Source organism: Brachyhypopomus gauderio, chromosome 9 (assembly GCF_052324685.1).
Source record: "Brachyhypopomus gauderio isolate BG-103 chromosome 9, BGAUD_0.2, whole genome shotgun sequence".
NCBI lineage: Eukaryota > Metazoa > Chordata > Actinopteri > Gymnotiformes > Hypopomidae > Brachyhypopomus > Brachyhypopomus gauderio.
The window spans coordinates 25874023-25894964 of NC_135219.1; the positions used below are offsets into that span (position 1 = coordinate 25874023).

The 20942-nt window shown below is 41.6% G+C and overlaps 1 protein-coding gene across 2 annotated transcripts; it reads left to right on the plus strand.

Moving 5' to 3' along the window:
* Nucleotides 1–639: 639 nt before the first annotated feature.
* nt5c1bb (5'-nucleotidase, cytosolic IB b) lies at nucleotides 640–18953 on the plus strand. 2 transcript variants are annotated; one of them, XM_077018142.1, is made up of 6 exons: nucleotides 640–851; nucleotides 6268–6435; nucleotides 6555–6684; nucleotides 17227–17349; nucleotides 17550–17635; nucleotides 17738–18953. In XM_077018142.1, the coding sequence occupies exons 1-6, from the start codon at nucleotides 738–740 to the stop codon at nucleotides 18092–18094; spliced, it is 978 nt and encodes a 325-aa protein (XP_076874257.1). In that variant the 5' UTR covers nucleotides 640–737; the 3' UTR covers nucleotides 18095–18953. The 2 variants fall into 2 exon arrangements, with proteins under 2 accessions (XP_076874257.1, XP_076874255.1); XM_077018140.1 differs by having other exon boundaries at nucleotides 643–851; nucleotides 17451–17635.
* The last annotated feature ends 1989 nt before the right edge of the window (nucleotides 18954–20942 follow it).

The window sequence follows — 20942 nt, forward strand, 5'->3', positions numbered from 1 at the left end:
CCTATAACATGACGCCTTTTTGTTATTATTATTCATTTGTTCTGTGTATGTTCCTTATTATTGTTATTATTGTATGTTGTATATATATTTTTTTTATCTGGGGAGAAATTTGTGTTAATTACATAGGAAATAGCAGGGCAAACATGTGGACATAACACTGAGGGATTTTGTACTTGAAGCCATGATAGCCCCTAGAGTGACTTTTTGTATCCAGAGTAAATAACTACATAGGACAGTATCAATCAGTAGTTTCACAAATGTGAAATGTGCCATATTTGTCAATTGTGATTTTTCACCACAATCGAAATTTGTCCTCTGCATTTACCCTATCTGTGCAATCTATGCATTTATCTGTGCAGTCAGAACACACACAAGAGACACACACACAGAGACAAGTCATTTAGATGACAGCCTTCAACTCAGAATGGGAACATGTAATCCCTTATTAACACAAAAAGGAATCCCCAAATACATTTTCCATCTTACCTGAACATTGCTTTGACTATTTGATAGAAAAAGACAGGAATTAATATATAAACATGAATTACTAATCCATTCCAAACGGACATCCGTTATGTCGAAATGGCACGCCCAACGTTTATCAAACGTTCAGAAGACGACCAATCCCATTGCTCAATGACTTTGACTTCCCTATTGTTGTATTGCCGTACATTCCGCCTTTCAACAGGGAAGTAAAGATTTTAACTGCGACCAGTTTCATCGGGTAAACTATAGAAATGAGTGATATCAACCCTAATGAAACAACATCAAGTGGTGACACCGGGGAAGAAAAGGACTGGGCAGCCGCAAAAGCTTTCTTTGACAGCTTGAAAACTAAAAAACCAAGACCCGTAAGTAGGCACACCCGGTTGGAAGCTGTGGTCAAGCTATCCGCGCTTTTGCGATTCATCCGTGCTTTAAATTTTATTGCGCCTATATGCTTGATTTTACGGTATTTCGCTGCTCACCGCATACTAAGGCTGTCTAAGCGCCGAGAAACTCTTTGCTATTATTTAAAGAGCTTTCTCTACATTCATAAATACTTTACTTGATTTAACTAATTTACTTGCAACATTAAACACAATTAGTAATGTATTTTAATTGCTTAATAAACAACAACAACAAAATAGTTTTAATGTTTGTATTTAGTCTATTGTAGGGCTCGACTACCAGCAATAATGGAGTATTGCAATGCTGCAAATGTTCAGGGCAGGGGGTTACTCCATGACTATACATGTTTTTTAAAAATCTAGTCCTTGTATTTGTAATGATGTTTAAATGTTTGTTTAATTCTGAGACTGTGGTTTCCTATTTGTCTGAATTTTCCCATAATGCCAACACAATTCACAAAGCATTTAGGTGAATTAAAACACTCATGTCACATAGGCTGAATTAGGACATCAATTTCTCAGAAATTTCCCATAATTCCAAAACAATTCCACTGCTGGATGAGAGTATGAACCCTTAACTATCATCACAGTAATTTTGAACAGGTTTCACTGTACCATTTCTTTATAAATCCATTTTAGGTTCATAATGCATTTAGGCCAATTAAAGCACTCATGTCAAATAGGCTGAATTAGGACATCAATTTCTCAGACATTTCCCATAATGCCAACACAATTCCAGTGCTGGATGAGAGTATGAACCCTTAACTATCATCACAGTAAGGATGAACAGGTTTCACTGTACCATTTTCTCATAAATTCATTTTAGGTTCATAATGCATTTAGGTGAATTAAAGCACTCATGTCAAATAGCCACTAACTAAATAGCCAATAACCTAGCCACTAGGGTGCACACACCAGTGTATTTTAGTGCTGGTCCCAAGCCCGGATAAATAGGGAGGGTTGCGTCAGGAAGGGCTTCCGGTGTAAAAACTGTGGCAAATCAAATGATGCGGATCAAAAATAGATATTCCATACCGGATCGGTCGAGGCCTGGGTTAACAACGACCGCCACTGGTGCTGTTGTCCAACAGGGCATTAGTGGAAATTGGACTACTGTTGGGACAAGGAGGAGGAGGAGAGGGGGTAAGAGGGTTCTGAAGATGAAGGAGAGGAGGCAGAGCAGGAAGGTGGAGGTTAGAGTTGGTACGTTGAATGTGGACTCTATGACAGGTAAAGGGAGAGAGCTAGCTGATGCGATGGACAGGAGGAAGATAGATATACTGTGTGTACAGGAGACCAAGTGGAAGGGGAGCAAGGCCAGGAGCATTGATGGTGGCTTCAAACTCTTCTATCATGGTGTAGACAGGAAGAGAAATGGAGTAGGGGTAATCCTGAAGGATGAGTTTAGTAAGAGTGTAGTGGAGGTAAAGAGAGTAAGTGACAGGGTGATCTGTGTAAAGTTAGCGATTGATGGGGTGATGATGAATGTCATCAGTGCTTATGCTCCTCAGGTAGGTTGTGATTTGGAGGAGAAAGAAGAATTCTGCAGAGAATTAGATGAAGTTGTTTTGCAGGTTCCTAAAGAAGAGAGAGTGGTTATTGGAGCAGATTTAAATGGACATGTTGGTGGAGGGAACAGTGGTGATGAGGAGGTGTTGGGTAGATATGGTGTTAATGAAAGGAATACGGAAGGACAGATGGTGGTAGATTTTGCTAAAAGGATAAAGATGGCTGTAGTTAACACTTACTTTAAGAAAAAGGAAGAGCACAGGGTAACGTATAGGAGTGGGGGAAGATGCACACAGGTCGACTATATCCTCTGTAGGAGACAAAACCTGAAAGAAGTTAGTGATTGCAAGGTGTTACCAGGGGAGAGTGTAGCTAAACAGCATAGGATGGTGGAATGTAGGATAGTTTTGGAGGTGAAGAAGAGGAAGAGAGTGAGAGCGGAACCTAAGATCAGGTGGTGGAAGTTAAAGGATGAGGACTGTGGTGTAAAATTCAGGGATGAGGTGAGGCAGGTACTGGGGTATTGGTGGTGTTGTTCTGGATACCTGGGATGAGACTTCAAATGCAGTAAGGGATGTGGCTAGGAAGGTACTTGGTGTGACCTCAGGACAGAGGAAGATAGACAAGGAGTCGTGGTGGTGGAATGAGGAAGTTCAGGAAAGTTTGAGAGGAAAGCGGTTGGCTAAAAAGAATTGGGATTTTCAGCACATTTCAACCGTGATGGCAGGATGTGCAGCAGGTTAGTATGATAAAGGATAAAGGTGGTAATGTGTTGTCTGGTGAGGAGATTGTCTTGGGAAAGTGGAAGGAGTATTTTGGGGAACTGATGAATCAAGAGAATGAAAGGGAAAGAAGGTTAGAAGAGGTAGAGGTTGTGAATCAGGAAGTGCCTCAGGTGAGCAAGGAGGAAGTTAGGGCTGCAATTCGGAGAATAAAGGCAGTTGGACCGGATGATATTCCAGTGGAGGCATGGAAATGTTTGGGAGAGACAGCAGTGGAGTTTTTGACTGGGTTATTTAACAGAATCTTGGAAGGTCAGAAGATGCCTGAGGAGTGGAGACGAAGCATAATGGTGCCGATTTTCAAGAATAAGGGCGACGTTCAGAGCTCTAGTAATTGCAGGGGAATAAAGTTGATCAGTCAACAGTGGGAAAGAGTATTGGAAGCTAGGCTTAGAGGAGAGGTAGAGATCTGTGAGCAGCAGTATGGTTTCATGCCAGCTAAGTGCACCACAGATGCTATGTTTGCTTTGAGAGTGTTAATGGAGAAGTATAGGGAAGGACAGAAGGAGTTACATTGTGTGTTTGTTGACTTAGAGAAAGCTTATGATAGAGTACCGAGACAGGAGCTGTGTTATTGTATGAGGAAGTCAGGAGTAGCAGAAAAGTATGTGAGGGTGGTGCAGGATATGTATGAGAACAGTGTGACAGCAGTGAGCGGTAGGAATGACATCAGGGATTAGCCCTGAGTCCCTTCCTGTTCGCAATTGTCATGGACAGACTGACTGACGAGGTTAGGCAGGAGTCCCCTTGGACTATGATGTTTGCTAATGACATTGTGATCTGTAGTGAGAGTAGGGAGCAGGTGGAGGTGAGCTTGGAAAGATGGAGATATGCTTTGGAGAGCAGGGGAATGAAAGTGAGCAGGAGTACAACAGAGTACATGTTTGTGAATGAGAGGACAGACGGTGGACAGGTCCAGTTACAAGGAGTTGATTTGGTGAAGTTTGACGAGTTTACCTACTTAGGGTCGAGGGTACAGAGTAATGGAGGAAGTGAAAGAGAGGTAAAGAAGAGAGTGCAGGCAGGGTAGCGTAGAGTGTCTGGGGTGATCTGTGATAGAAGGGTGTCGGTTAGAATGAAAGGAAAGATCTATAGGACAGTAGTGAGACCTCCTATGTTGTATGGACTGGAGACAGTGGCACTGACAAAGAGACAGGTGAGGGAGATGGAGGTGTCTGAGATGAAGATGTTGAGATTCTGATTTGGAGTGACGAGGAAGGATAGGATCAGAAATGATTTTATTAGAGGATCAGCACATGTAGCATGTTTTGAAGATAATGTTAGAGAAGCGAGATTGAGATGGTTTGGACATGTACAGAGGAGGGAGGAGAGGTATATTGGTAGGAGGGTCTTGAGGATGGAACTTCCAGGCAAGAGGAGGAGAGGTAGAACTAAGAGGAGGTTTATGGATGCAGTGGTAGAGGATATGAGAGTGGCTGGTGTGTCAGTGGAGTACACTCAGGACAGGGCCAGATGGAGGAGTTTGACCTGCTGTGGCGACCCCTAAACAGGAATGGCCGAAAGAAGAAGAATAAGAAGAAGAAGAAAAAGTTAAAATTACAAGAAGTCAAGAAATTACCCCTGACCATTCCACCCCAGTGGAATTGTTTTGGCATTATGGGAGATTTTTGAGAAACTGATTTCCTAATTCAGCCTATCTGACATGAGTGCTTTAATTCGCCTAAATGCAGAATGAACCTAAAATGGATTTATGAGGTAATGGTACAGTGAAATCTGTCCAAACTTACTGTGATGATAGTTAAAGATTCATACTATCATGCAGCAGTGGAATTGTTTTGGCATTATGGAAGATTTCTGAGAAATTGATGTCCTAATTCAGCCTATTTGACATGAGTGCTTTAATTCGCCTAAATGTGGTATGAAGATAAAATGGATTTATGAAGAAATGGTACAGTGAAACCTGTTCAAAATTACTGTGATGATAGATAAAGGTTCATGCTCTCATGCAGCAGTGGAATTGTGTTGGCATTATGGAAAATGTCTTAGAAATTGATGTCCTAATTCAGCCTATTTGAAATTGAGTGCTTTAATTCGCCTAAATGCAGTACGAACCTAAAATGGTTTTATGAGGTAATGGTACAGTGAAATCTGTCCAAACGTACTATGATGATATGTAAGGGTGTATACTCTTATGCAGCAGTGGAATTGTGTTGGCATTATGGGAGATTTCTGAGAAATTGATGTCCTAATTCAGCCTATGTAACATGAGTGCTTTAATTGGCCTAAATGCATTATGAACCTAAAATGGATTTATGAAGAAATGGTACAGTGAAACCTGTTCATACTTACTGTGGTGATAGTTAAGGGTGTATACTCTTATGCAGCAGTGGAATTGTTTTGGCATTATGGGATATTTCTGAGAAATTGAGCCTATTTGACATGAGTGCTTTAAATCATGTCATTTAAGTTTATCTCCAAGCCCTAACAACATTTAAGACTTCAATGTGGATTTTTGAAAAATGGTACAGCAGAATCTGTCTATATTTGTACCGGGGATAAACAAAGGCTACCCACTCTTGGGTGGTAGTAGGATTTTTTTGGCATTATGGGAAAATTCAGACAAATAGGAAACCACAGTCTCAGAATTAAACAAACATTTAAACATCATTACAAATACAAGGACTAGATTTTTTAAAAACATGTATAGTCATGGAGTAACCCCCTGCCCTGAACATTTGCAGCATTGCAATACTCCATTATTGCTGGTAGTCGAGCCCTACAATAGACTAAATACAAACATTAAAACTATTTTGTTGTTGTTGTTTATTAAGCAATTAAAATACATTACTAATTGTGTTTAATGTTGCAAGTAAATTAGTTAAATCAAGTAAAGTATTTATGAATGTAGAGAAAGCTCTTTAAATAATAGCAAAGAGTTTCTCGGCGCTTAGACAGCCTTAGTATGCGGTGAGCAGCGAAATACCGTAAAATCAAGCATATAGGCGCAATCAAATTTAAAGCACGGATGAATCGCAAAAGCGCGGATAGCTTGACCGCGGTACAGCGCTGTATATCGAATTATTTTGGAACATTTGCTTATTTAACTCGACATATTTCTGGAACAGCCCAAACCCAGCAATGCTGTAACAGTGGCAGTTTCGTCGAGAACCTTATTTAACATGGTCGAGGAGAGGAAGATCTGGGAGAAAGATGGGCTTGAGAAGTACGTCGTCTACCAACAGGAACATGAAAACGAACCTCTAAAGCCAGGCGCAGCGTTTCCTTTTGTTAAGGTGATAACAGCAAGGCGTATGCGTCCTAGGAAGTGGTGTCTGTGCGTTTGTACAAACTATGAACCCCGTCATTTGTGGTGTAAACATTATCGTTATATTCTGTTTTTTTAACACAAAAGGCACTTATGACCGTGAACAACCGTCTGAGAAAGCTGTATCCAGACAGCGAAGAGCTATTTGATGTTGTGCTCATGACTAATAACCACGCCCAGGTAGGGGTTCGGCTTATCAACAGCATCAATCACTACGGTATGTTTCCCCTTTTGTTACATAACGGTCAATAATAATAAAGGGTGAATAATCTGAGGTGTATTCCAGAAAGCGTGTTTAACAAACTCTAAACTTAACCCTGAACTCTGAGTTGTCTTACCCCGATCGACATACTCAGAGTTTTCGGTCCCTAAACGGCTGATCGGAGTTAAAGTAATCAGAGTCGCTCAACTCTGAGTAGGTTGACCCAGACAGAAGCGCGTTCACGCGTAACTATAAAAGGCATTCTTAATGGAACGCAGATAAATATGATTGATCATGAAGTTAAAATCAGCTGAGCATCGTATGTAACACTACTGTAGCTTGAAGTATGACTAGCTTGAAGAATGACTGCGTATGCAGAATATTTTGATATTAAGCGTAAATCCGTAAATTAAGCATGTAAAAAAAAAAAAGCAAACGGAGTTAATGCGTGAGTGAAAATGATATATTTATATTTAGCAGACGGGCGCGATTATATTATTATATATTTTTTTAATTTAATACTGTACTGAGTTTTTAAAACATGTTTAAATTGAACACTTACTAATTCCAGGTCTAATCCGAGTGGTGTGAAACGCACATGGCATTAGATAAAAATTAAGTATAAGAATATAGTACAAAGTGGTATGGCTGTACATAACTATATCTTATTCTTAAAATATATTCAAAAATATATTTATTTACAGGAAATAATGAAACATAAAGTGAGTTTGACTGTAATGTATATTAAAAGGTTACAGGGTGGATGGTGGGGTGGGTGGTGGTGCATGATTTAATGTGGAAAGCAGTGATTGCAGATGGAGTCTCTGACAACTCCACCATCTCTGTTGTCATCCACATGCATGTAAGGTTCCTCATCTGTGGGCATGTCAGAGATGGTAGGCTGTCGCTCTTCCTGGATGGTTGCAATGTTGTGTAATACCACACATGCCTTTATTATGTGGCACACCCTCTCGGGGGTAACTCTGACCTCCTTCAGGCACTGGAACCTGACCTCGAGGATTCCTAGAGTCATTTCAGTTCTTGCCCTGGTTTTGCTGTGGGCCTGATTGTAGCGGGACTGTGGTCCAGGTGCAGGATCTGAATAGGGAGTCATAAGGTAGGCCTATAGGACAGGTAGGGATACCCTCTGTCTCCATGAAAGAGGCTGTCATAGTGTCCTATAATCACACTAGGGTTTGCAATGATTTAACTATTACACTGCATGTGAAGAACTAGCAAAACTACCACAGGCCTACTCTATTCAGATTTGTTGTACAGTGTGGAATCATACACGGATCCTGGCCATCTGGCTTCAACATTTGTGATGAGGTGGGAAGCATCACATATGATCTTGATGGGGAGAACAGTCAGTTACAATAGCTACGTTATTTTTGATACCATTAAACATAAGTACATTATTCATTAAGGGTTATAAAGGTTAGTAGCCTACCTGTACATTAATGCTATGGATGGATTTTCTGTTTATGTAATCGCCTTCATGTTCTAATGGTGCTGGAATAGGTAGCATATGTGTGTTCCATCAATGCAGCCAATTACTCTAGGAAATACTTAAAAAATAAAATCAAGTTTGTTATATAGCCTTTTGCTTCTCCTTTGCTTAATTTCTTTATTGTCCGTGTTAATTAAGACAAACCTATGATGTGGAATTCCTCTTTGATGTCCATAACAGGCGTATGCCCAGGAAACACCACAAAACTGGGCACTAGTAATTTTAATGCCAGACATACTTTTCAGATAGACCTACATACAGTAGCTTTGCTGACATTTTCCATTTTCCGCAGCTCCTACACTATGAAAACTTCCACTAGCAAAAAAACAAAGAGCGATGTATAAAAATCTGGAGAGAATCCGCAATGTGTAATATTTGAAATGTGAAGCTTAATAATGTTACTAATGTAATGGATTGTGCTGAAAAATGGTAATGTTCATAAAAAAAAAAACAATCCGAAAATGATATTAGGCCTATGTCTATTCGGGGTTTTATAAGGCGCTCCCGATGAAGAGCTTGGCGAATAAACTGAGCTTAAATATCCACAAGATCCTCGAGGAAAGTACACATCATGATGACGTGTTTGTAACTTGGTTTTAGGTTCAAGTTAACCTGCCAGCAAGCAGGTTAGCTTCAGAGCATAAGTTGCTATAATAACTGACTCAGGTTCTCTCTAAGCTCCGTTTCTGGAACGGAAAACCCTGAGTTTTCGTTAACTCTGAGTTTACTTACCCGGTTTCATCACTTAACCCGCTTTCTGTAATACCCCCCTGATTTTGTGTTTGTGACTTGTGGAATTGTTTTACGAAGCACGACAGTAGATAACAGCCTCTTAAATTTCTGGCATGTGGTGCACAAACCCTACTTTGTAGAAGCCCAGAAAATGTTAGTCATTAGCGTTTAACAGAACACATAGCAAAATAATCAAAAGCCATTCTTGCCATTTAATAAATGAAAAAATTAGTCACATTCTTATAATGCTTAAGTTAGTGTTGATGACAAATAATTTCCTTGTGGCCTCTCATTACTCAATATGTTATTTTTAAAACATGATTGTACAATTTTCACAGATAGAATATAGAAAAAAATAATTATCTCTCTATTACAAGTAAAATGAGCCCAGGATTCCTTTTATTTAGTCTTTCCAAGTTGGATTGGTCTGTGAGTAGATTGAGCAAGTGCTTTTTTGCGATTTGGATTCTTTCAGTTCAGTCATAAAATGTTTTGGTAAATAATTTGAATGACATTAATACAAAGGATTTAAGATATTTTTATTCTAGAAATGAAGTGTAGTGTTGTCACGGTGAGGCGGCCCCCTACCGGCCGCCTCTGTCCACAGCGGCTGTGTTGTTGTTGTTTTGTGACGTCGTGTACGCCACTCAGGTGGGCGGAGCCCGTGATCCGTTCCCACCTGATGGTCGTTTGTCTGTCTATATATGTCTTGTCTTTGTACCAGTTGACCGCTGGTCATTATATCCTTAATTTGGATCTATTGCACGGGTTTTAGGTTTGCACACTTTATATTAAACCACCCTTTTTCCCTGAGACTTGGCGTGATCGCTTCCTTTTTGTTGCTCACACCTGCCCGTCACAGAATGACCAGCCACCCTTCGGAAGCCGCCGAGTCTCTTTTTCTTTCTCCTTCGTTCGTGGTCATGTCTCGTGGTAAGTGTTTGTCTGCGTAGTGTTTTGTTTGAAGAGCTCCGCCGTGCTTTTGTGTTTTGTGTGTGTGTGTAGCACGGCGAGGACCAGGGCAGTCTGCCCTGAGAAAGCTCTTCGGGTCTGTTGTCAGTGTGTGTGAAGAGTTCCGCCGTGTTTTCGAGTTGTGTCCGTGGCACGGCGAAGACCAGGAATGTCTTCCTGGCGATAACTCTTCGTGTTGTTGTGAATGTTTGTATGCGTGAACGGACGTGTCGATCGGTATGCGCGCTCGTTGTGTTATGTTACATGTTTTGTGTGTGACGCTGGTGCCGCTCCTCACCGTCGCCTCGCTCCCCGTGTTGTTTTGTGTTTCATGTGGGGAGCGACTGCGAACGTGAGCGGCGCGTCACTGTGTCTGTTTATGTAGAGCGCGCGTTTGTGGGTCCCGTCTGTTTGTGTGTACGCCGTTTTTTGTTTGCTTGTCTAGTCTTTGCGTGTGTGTTGTGTCCTAACGTGTTGTCTAATGTTTGCGTGTAATTCCACGCATGCTCCTCCCCCTGAATGTGTGTTTGGGGGGGGACCGGCTGTGGTCCCGTGCCATGGGGTGTGGCACGGAGGGCGTCGCTCCCGAGGGAGGCCCTGACCAGGTAAGTGGGGGGTTCTCCTGAGTTAGGATGGAGACCCCTCCCCCCTGGAGGGGGGATCAGGGTAGTGCGCGTTTGTGTTCTGTGTTGGTGTGTGTGGGTGTGTGTGTGCATTTGTGTTTTATGTGCAGGTGCTTCTCCCTGGCGTTGAATCGTGGCATTCCTGGACCTTGTGGGGGTCTCCAGCTGGCAGGAGCCCCCTTATGTTGTGGGGTGACCGGAGCCCGGTCGGAAAGAGCCCCTCCCTAGAGGGCTGGGGCCCCCGGATGTTTGGGGACCATGGGGCTCCGGTCTGAAGAGCTCCTGCACAGGACGGAGACCCTTCCACGGGGTCCTGGAGGTGACGTAGCCACGCCCCAGGGAGGTAACCTGCACACACATACACCCCGGACGGACAAGGAGCCGAGGCCCGCCGTCCTCGCACCTGTGGGGCTATGCAGCTTAAGGCCGGTTAGTGCGTGAGGGCCCTGTGACCGACCGGGGCGTGGTTTTGTCTTGTTGACGGCCCAGTCGGTCCAGGGTCCCGCCCAGGGAGGTGAGCTGACTAATGTTATGTGTTTTGTGTTTCAGCTCGTGGACTGCAGGAGGTGTGTCCCTGCCTGTCCTTGCCTTCCTGCCCCTTCGTGTTGTTGTGCAGCCGCTGTGTGCCACACACCCAGTGGAGGGGAGTGCGGCTTGGTGGGGGGGTCTGTCACGGTGAGGCGGCCCCCTACCGGCCGCCTCTGTCCACAGCGGCTGTGTTGTTGTTGTTTTGTGACGTCGTGTACGCCACTCAGGTGGGCGGAGCCCGTGATCCGTTCCCACCTGATGGTCGTTTGTCTGTCTATATATGTCTTGTCTTTGTACCAGTTGACCGCTGGTCATTATATCCTTAATTTGGATCTATTGCACGGGTTTTAGGTTTGCACACTTTATATTAAACCACCCTTTTTCCCTGAGACTTGGCGTGATCGCTTCCTTTTTGTTGCTCACACCTGCCCGTCACAAGTGTGTGATGTTTAGCCCTGTCCACACCCTGTCAATCATGTCTCTTGTTTCCAAGTTTTCTCATTCTATGTGTTTTTGTTTTGGTTTTTCATGTGCTCTTGTCATTTCTGTTCCTGCCGGTCAATTTGTAACCACTCCCCTTGTTATCACCTGTTGTCGTAAACCACTCCCCTTGTTATCACCTGTTGTCATAACCACTCCCCTTGTTATTATCTGTTTCTAGTTTGCTCTCATTTTTATTCCTGTGTATTTAATCTGTGTGTTCTGTATTTCATTGCTGGTCTTTGTTTGAGTCTTTTTCATCATCTTACAGCTCTTTGGGTCCACAGTGGAGGGTTACTGTTTCTGGCAGTGTTTAGTCTTGATATTAGCCCCGGTGTTAATTTGCTTTATGTCAGTTTTTCTTGTTGCATTATCTCCCTGTCTAAAGAATGACAAAACCTGTTGTTCATGTTAGTGTTTGTGTGTATTTATATTAGGGGTGTATTCAACTAAGGACTTTCATAGTCGAATCTGATTCGTCAGCTTTACCCTTTAGTCGACTAATAGTCGAATCGGGTTTATTTTTATTTTTTTTATTTAGAGCACCTAAACGGGATCCCGTTCTCATTCAGGACTTTTTTTCCTCTTCAAAGTAAAAACCTAAAACACTCAGATAAATGAATAAACATGGTAGGTTGGCTTTATTCAGCTTTTATTTATTTACTTATTTATTTTTTAATGAAACGTTAGAGAACATTAACCGTCAGTGCGCATTGCGCATATCGAACTGTGCAAAATGTCAAAAATATTTTAAATAAAATATGCCTGCCTGAAAATATAAAAAAATTGCCACACAACAGCAAAAAAATATAAGGAAAGGTTCAAGTAACAGGGTTTAAATGCAAACAACAACAAAAAATGTTTATAGGCCTACTTGCCGAGACGCACCGCGACGAGACGAGATGACACGACCGAAACAACAAACGGCTGAACTGTTTTTTTTTTTTTGCCTTATGCGTTTTAAATGGTATGCCATGTTGGTTGTTGTCGTGCGAAATGAAAGACGTTGATGAAATAACTTGCACTTTACTTTGTTTGATTCATCTTTATCTTTTTCAAAATACTTTTGAAGTTTTTTAGTAGCCATTATAATCTCGGCAGATGCTGATCCTGTAGCGTGTTCAGCTCCGCTCATTTGGATTGTGCAACTGCAGGGTGTGATTTATTAATGTGTAGTAAGGAAGATGCCTATTGTTAATGCGCAAACATCATTTAAAAATATTTATTAACAGAAATTAGGATGATTTTATTTGACAAAAGGCTATATATAACGAAAACAAAGACACTTCATGTAACAACTAATGCTTAGCTGCATCCTTGGGCACCCCCATGCAGTTAGAATGGTACATTCGACTATGACGTTCATAGTCGACTAGGGGGTATAGTCGACTATAATCGAATCAGCGACTATTGCAGGTCACCCCTAATTTATATGCATGTGTTCTCTATGTAACTTTTATTCAGTCCTGAACTTCTTGATGATTGGTAATAGTAGTCCAGGACTGTGGAGATGCAGCCATAGCAGAAGAGAATTCAGGGGCCAGGGTAGTTGATTGTTCATCCACAGTTGGTTAGGCAGGAAGTGGCTGGCCCAAGGTGGATATCAGGAAAGGCTCGTCTATCCTCATCTCAGTATTTCTTGGGTAGGTGGTGTCGTAGAAATTTTAACCTTAATGGTGAGCAAGAACAGTCAACAACAGTTGGATATGGTATCAAAGAAAAATACAAAGTTTATTAAAGACAAGATGTAGAAAAATAGAAAGATGGATTGATCCAGAGATCTCCGTTACAAACACTATGCAAGAGAGAGCTGCCCTCCCCTTCACAAACCATATATTTATTTATATTTATACTATTTTCTGCTACTTGATTACATCATACTTCCCGTGGCATATGTTAAGCACGAGGCTTACATGAGGTGATACCTCACCTCATCACCCCTGCCCTGCCACGGTCCTCGGGCCAAGGCCTCCTTGTTCCTTTGGTTCGCCAGGCACCAGGCATGTCAGATATACTACCATTCTGATGTCTGAAGCCCTTATCTACAGGCCCGAGACTTTCAGGACTGTCTGTCCTCAACTCACAAGAAGTAGTACTAGAAAGTAGAAAAAGTAGAGAGAAAGAGTAGAGAGAGAGGGAGAAAGAGAGAGAGAGAGACCACAGGCCTGCTGAGCATACACTGATCAACGTGTCCTAGGCCTGACATATGTTTAATATACATTAATAAAGTGATTTCCTTTTACTTATTACTAATAGTGGTCAAGTGTATAAGAATGCACCTGATGTCCTGAAGTTTTTGTGGAGAATGATGGTCATAATGTGGAAAAAAGGGACTATCCCAAAAGAGTGGAGGAGAGCAGTGGGCATCCTGATTCCAAAAGAAAAGGATTCCAAGGAGATGGAGCAGTTTCGACCAATAAGTCTCCTTAATGTAGAAGGTAAGATCTTCTTTAGTGTAGTAGCAAGGAGATTAGTAGAGTACCTAAAAGTAAATAAATTAATTGACACCTCAGTTCAAAAGGCAGGGATTCCTGGTTTTGCAGGTTGTTTGGAACATAGTAGTATGATCTGGAGTCAGATCCAGGCAGCGAAGAGAGAGGGTAGGGCCCTACATGTGGTGTTTTTAGACCTAGCTAATGCTTTTGGGTCCGTGCCGCATAGCCTAATATGGAAGGCGTTTGAATATTTTCAGGTGCCAGCAAATATTACTAGGCTGGTTAAGGCATACTTTGAGGATATTCAGTTATGTTTTAATACAGGAGAATTTGTTACAGCATGGCAAAGGTTGGAAATGGGTATAATGGCCGGATGCACCATTTCGCCTTTGGCATTTACTATGGCCATGGAGGTGATAATTAGGGCCTCAAAGTGGGTGGTAGGCGGTGAAAGACTGCGAGATGGGTTACAGCTACCTCCAATTAGGGCATACATGGATGACATGACAACACTAACAACGACAGTACCTTGCACGCGGCGGTTATTGGAAAAAATACAGGGAAATCTTAGGTGGGCTAGGATGAAGGTAAAGCCTAATAAATCTAGAAGTATATCAATAGTTAAAGGCAAGTTGGTGCAGGAGAGCTTTTGTATGGAAGGGGAGTGTATACCATCGGTACAGGAGAAGCCAGTTAAAAGTTTGGGCAGATGGTATAGTGCAGCATTAAATGATAAGGAGCAGGTGGCGATCTTAAAGACAGAATTGGTGCAGGCAATTAATAGAATAGAGAAGTCGCTGTTACCAGGAAAATTAAAATTATGGTGTATCCAGTTTGGCTTGCTTCCTCGTATTAGATGGCCACTGACAATTTATGAGGTACCTATCACAGAGGTTGAGAGGTTGGAAAGGATTTTGAATAAAACAATAAGGAAATGGTTAGGTTTGCCACGTTGTTTAAGTAGTGTAGCATTATATGGAAAAGGCATACTAGAACTACCTATGACTAGCTTAGTTGAGGAATTTAAATGTGCGAGGGTGAGTCGAGAGGTGATTCTATTAGGATCTAAGGATAATGTCGTAAGAACAGCAGCATCAGTGGCTAAGGTAGGGAGGAAGTGGAATCCACGGGTAGCGGCGCAAGCGGCCGAAAGCGCGTTAGTGTTGCGCGATATAGTAGGCTATGTCCAATGTGGAAAAGCGGGCTTTGGATCAGGTGACTCATGGAAAACATTTAATAAGGCCACGTCACCAGAGAGAAGGCGAATGGTAGTGAGTTTTATAAGGGAACAGGAAGAAGATGCTCGACGTGCATTAGCAGCGTCTCAGGCAAAACAAGGCCAATGGCTTCGTTGGCAGAGTGTAGAAAATAGGCGGCTCACCTGGCAGGAAATTTGGGCGATGGACGCGGGGCGCATCAAGTTTCTACTTGGAGCAACATATGATGTCCTTCCAACTCCTCAAAACCTCGCACAGTGGGTAGGTGAAGATCCTAAATGTAAGTTGTGCACGGGAGTTGGCTCGCTAAAGCACATTTTGTCCGCATGCCATGTTAGTTTGTCACAGGGGCGATATACATGGAGGCATAACGAGATTGGAAACTTCTAGTAGATATAGGGAGAAAACTACAGGTTCTGGAGTGCATAGCAGTAACTTCATTGAGGCCCGATATGGTGTTGTACTCGGAAAGTAAACGGATTGTTTACTTTATCGAATTAACGGTTCCGTTTGAAGACGCGGTTGATGAAGCATTTGAGAGGAAAAAGTTAAAATACGCTGACTTGGTGGCTAATGTGCGAGAACGCGGATGGCAGGCGCACATAAGACCAGTAGAAGTAGGTGCTAGGGGCTTTGTGGCTAAATCTATGACATCGTTGTTAACACAGTTCTGCCTTAGAGGGAGAAAGCTAAGATCAGCTGTGAAGGAGCTGTCGGTGGTAGCTGAAAGAGCTAGCCAATGGCTGTGGATTAAGAGGGCACAGACTACTTGGGGGCATGTCCCATAAAGGTGGCTTGACCGGTCTTATGAGTGAGACGTTGGGAAGGTGAAATGGGTAACATAAAAGGTGGTTGAACAGCAAGCTTTGAGGGGGGTGAGGCTGGGACGCCAGCCCTCACCGTTGAGCCTCCTGGAGGTGTTGTGGGCTCAAATCAATGAAACACCAACGAAGGGAGGTGCCCACCTGATGACCCCAGTGAAGAGCTTGTAAGTGGTTGTGGGCGTCGCTGTTACTTTGCGTGAAGGTCTGTCTAGGGCTGTGTTGTGGTCTGAGTACTTGGCAGTTGAGGCAAGTGACCATGAACATAGTACGCTGTGATTCTGGATCCTTGCCGAGCCAGTATCAGATTGTAGCTGTTGTTGTGTTCTGCTCAAACAACTGGTGTGTGTTTAGGATGTCGTTGTTGCTTTGTTTGAAGGTCGCTGTTACTTTACGTGAAGGTCTGTCTAGGGCTGTGTTGTGGTCTGAGTACATGGCAGTTGAGGCAAGTGACCATGAACATAGTACGCTGTGATTCTGGATCCTTGCCGAGCCAGTATCAGATTGTAGCTGTTGTTGTGTTCTGCTCAAACAACTGGTGTGTGTTTAGGATGTTGTTGTTGCTTTGTTTGAAGGTCAGTCCAGGTTGATGTGATGATCTGAGTACTTGGCAGTTGAAGCAATGGACCATGAACATAGTACGCTGTGCTTCTGGATCCTTGCCGAGCCAGTATCAGTTTGTAGATGTTGCAGTGTTCTAATAGTGGTTGGTTGGTTAATAACATGCACGGTTATGGTTGTTGGAGAGAAGATGGGCGGTAGGGCCTTGTGAGGAGTATGGGAGTGGCATAGGATATTTTACCATCTTATCCTGTGTTTAAGTATAAGTGGTCAATACATATATGAATACTGATGAATATGATTACAGAAAGACCAAATATAAATTTTGCCCCAATGGCGTGCAGCCATTTGGAAAAAAGAAAAGAGGAAAATATTTTTGCAATTACTTCCTTAAAAACTAACAAAAGGACTAGTAATAAGCTAGAACTACCAATATCCTTTATCATAACTTAACAGTCCAACTCCCTAAATAATTCATAAAGATCTACACCGAATGTTGCATGTAGTTGTGACAACTTGGGTAATTAAAAGTCTTGATTATATGATGGCTCCTCATCAGAGCCTCCTCAGGTTGTTAATTCAAAGTTAACTGCTGTTTTTTCTCTCTGAAAACTATGATTTAGCTTCCATGAGAGTGTCAGATATGTCCACCTGCTCAACACTATGTTTGGATTCATTTTTGTCTTTTATGCTTAACAGATCTGAATATTGAAAGGTTCTGTATGACTGGGGGTAAAAGCCCCATTGGCTATCTGAAGGCCTATTTAACCAACCTGTACCTCTCCAAGGATTCAGACAAAGTACAGGAGGCCATAGAAGCAGGCAAGTGGAGCCCAAGAGACGACTGTAATCAACCATTGAACTGTTGGACAGTTTATAGGCTGTATGGATGTTGCTTGAGAGTGTGTGTTCTGACTCTGAAGGCATAGCAGCAGCAACCATGTTTCACCCAGACAAGGAGGTGGAGCTCAGTGAGACGCAGCTACGAGTGGCATTTGACGGTGATGCTGTACTCTTCTCAGATGAGTCGGAGATGATTGTGAAGCAGCATGGCCTGGATACATTCTTTGCCCATGAACAGCAAAATGAGAACAAACCTCTCGCTCAGGTTTTCTGAAATTCCTGTTTACTTTCTGGTTTCATACATTGAGTACATAAACTGACAAATGCCCAGCAAACTGACAAACTAACCAGCAGACTGTTTCCACAGGGTCCTCTGAAGTGCTTTCTGGAGGCACTGGGGAAGCTCCAGAAGAAGTTTTATTCACAGAATGAGCGTCTGAACTGCCCCATCCGCACATACTTGGTGACAGCACGCAGTGCAGCCAGCTCAGGAGCCCGTGTCCTTAAGACCTTAAGAAACTGGGGCTTGGAGATTGACGAAGCACTCTTCCTCGCTGGAGCTCCAAAAGGGCCTCTACTGCAGAAGATCCGGCCGCACATTTTCTTTGATGATCAAATGTTCCACGTTGAGGGAGCCAAAGAGCTGGGCACAATTGCTGCGCATGTGCCTTATGGGATTGCACAGAAATACCACACAGGCAAGCAGCCAGCCAAGCAGAGTTAAGAGACCTGGTGTAGACAGGACCTGGTGTGATCACAGGATCACAGATATGATTTTCACCAGATAGATTATAGCATGTTAATAGTATTATTTTTACCACAGTATACACATAAATATAAATATTGTGTGTGTGTGTGTGTGTGTATCATACATTCATTTATAATTTCACATAAATGTTTACCATTAGAGAAAAAAAAATCAATTTTATGTTTGTGTGTAAAAAGGGGCCTTATTTTACTTCAGAATGCCTTCCAACATATTTATGTAGTAACTTTTTTTTTTATCTTGTTTTCTCTATTTTCTAGGAAAAACAATGTCTTTAGGAATAGTGATCTTTTAGATAGTACCTTCCCATGCGATTTAGTTTGATTGTTCTTGAGAGCTTTAGAGTTGAGACTTATTACCAAAGAAACAAAAGAAAAGTTTCCATAAGCAGAATTTGCACAAGTGGTACTGTTTTACTCCACATCCTCTTGTGTTTTTAAAATTGTACTTAGTTGTTGCAGTGTTCCTAGCATGGTCTATAGAGGCACTACAGATCCAAATTAAACTTATTGTTTCTTCTGGGCTTATTATAAATAGTAAAATGTCTGCAGAATTACCCAGAGCTTATCTGGAGTATTTTATTTTTTTTTTACTTTAAAAAAACAACTGACATCTGCTAAACAGATTTTTTACATGAATCTGCCTGGTTTCCTGAATGTTTTTTAACTATATGTCTGCATACTGACATGGGAGATTAGGTAATTTCCTGGTGTATAATAGTGTAAGCCAGTAATGAGGTGTATTCCTACCAACCACATCCTGGTACGCTGGACCACATTTTGCCTTCTATGGTGTGGAAATAAAAAAAATACCGGTAGTTCATAGTCATGTCACATTTCTGTCTATACAAGCACTTTAACATATTTGTAAACACGTGTCTACGTTTCAGCTGTGTTGGAGTCTGAGCAGTCATGGATTTTTTACATAAAGTAGATTATTGCCTGACATATAAATTAGACTATTATGTAGTTACTTTAAATTTGTATTTGGCAGTTTGTGCCTGGGCTGGTATAAATATCCTTTTGTCCAGTAGATGGTAGTGTTTCACTTCCATTTATTGATTTTGTTTGGCTGCCATCTTAAAGGCATTTACGTCAACAAGATCATTGGCTGACAATCAGTTTTGGTGAGTGAATCGCTTTCTCTGATATAAAATTCCCTGATTCACTTACAGTAGTGTCCAGGTCCACATGGTGGCAGTATCACTTTTAAAAAGAAACTCATGAATGTCTGCAGATCTGATCTTTGCCTGTCTGCTAGTTGCCATGGATACTTTAGCACAGGGAGAAATGGACTCAGGATTTCTGAGACACCGTTAATGAGTAAGGATTAGAAACACAAGTAATTTCAGCTTCACCTTAACAACCAGTACTATAATCAGGTGTGCGCAATAGAAAACAACCATGTTTAGTCAGCATTCAATCATATGTGCCAAATAGCCCATTTGTTTGCTGAGGTGATGCGTGTGCCCTTGTGTGTGTGTGTGTGTGTGTGTGTGTGTGTGTGCGTGTACATGTTTTGTTGAGGGTTGCAGCGTGTGCGCTTCGTGAAGCTGAAAGCATGTGATCTGTATACAGCAATTAGTGAGTCAGAGGAGGAATGTTCTTGTTAGTGGAGTGTGATTACATGCTGAGTGCTTCGACTAGAATCTGTTCTGCAACATGGCTGGAAGCTACCAAACTCTTATTCACAAACAAGAGGTTTACAGCTATGAAATAGCAATCGGTATTCTAAAAAATAATGTAATGGATGGTAGACTTAAGTTCAGCGGTTTGAGGTGTGATGATGCAGGACCCACACACATGACTACTAAAGAAAATGTAATGGAGCATAACAATGAAGCCTTATTGAGATGGTATGATCCTTTAGTTTATGTTAAAGGCAAAAATCTGAATCAGGTTATCAGTATGTAATAAATGGAAGTGGTGGGGAAAGTACTTTTATAAATTACATAAAAATGTGTATCTGTAATACTCCAGTACTATCTGAATTTAAATGTAAAATATTGAGTAAACATGTAAATAGTAAATGTAAGGCTGCCTGTTACATCACCTGCTGCTGTTTTATTAACTACAGTCTTAGGGCTAAACATCCTAATTCAGCTAATTATCAAATTAATAGTTCATGAAAAATGTTACTTAACAGTAATGCTGAAAGTATTAATAATACATATATTATTATTACACAAAGATAATAGCTTACATAATGGACAGTACTATTGTTGTAACGTACTTACCTGATTGCAATGCAGTTGCACATTCACATCAAGACTCAAAGCTGAGTACAGAGAGAACCTTGCTATGCACCTTATCCCAAAATGTATTATGTTTATGTAATGTTTTTGATGTTTTGCAAATCCTTTAGCCTCATAAGTTTCACTGAATGTGTGTTACAGCAGGCTGCTTTTTATGGAATTGACATCCAGAAGTCTGTATGCTATTGGTCCTCTTACATTCCCGTCAAGTTAATGTTTATAGTCATTTTATTAGCTTACTGTCTCAGCTATTCAGATAGGAATATATTAATATATTAATTATAATATATTTTATAAGATAATAAATAATATCTGTACTGTTTAACAGATCTGGCAAAGTAGTCAAACCGTAGGATTATCCTGTACTGCTGGGGACAACTTGAAATAATCTGTTAGTAAAGAGGTTTAATTATGGACTGATAAAAAGTCCTTATGCCAGATTGAGAGATATCCATTGCTAGAGATACCTTGATAACTTGTTACCTTGATACCTGTCAAACTGATGGATAGGAATTCTCCATTACTGTGATGTTTTTGATGGAGAATGATGCC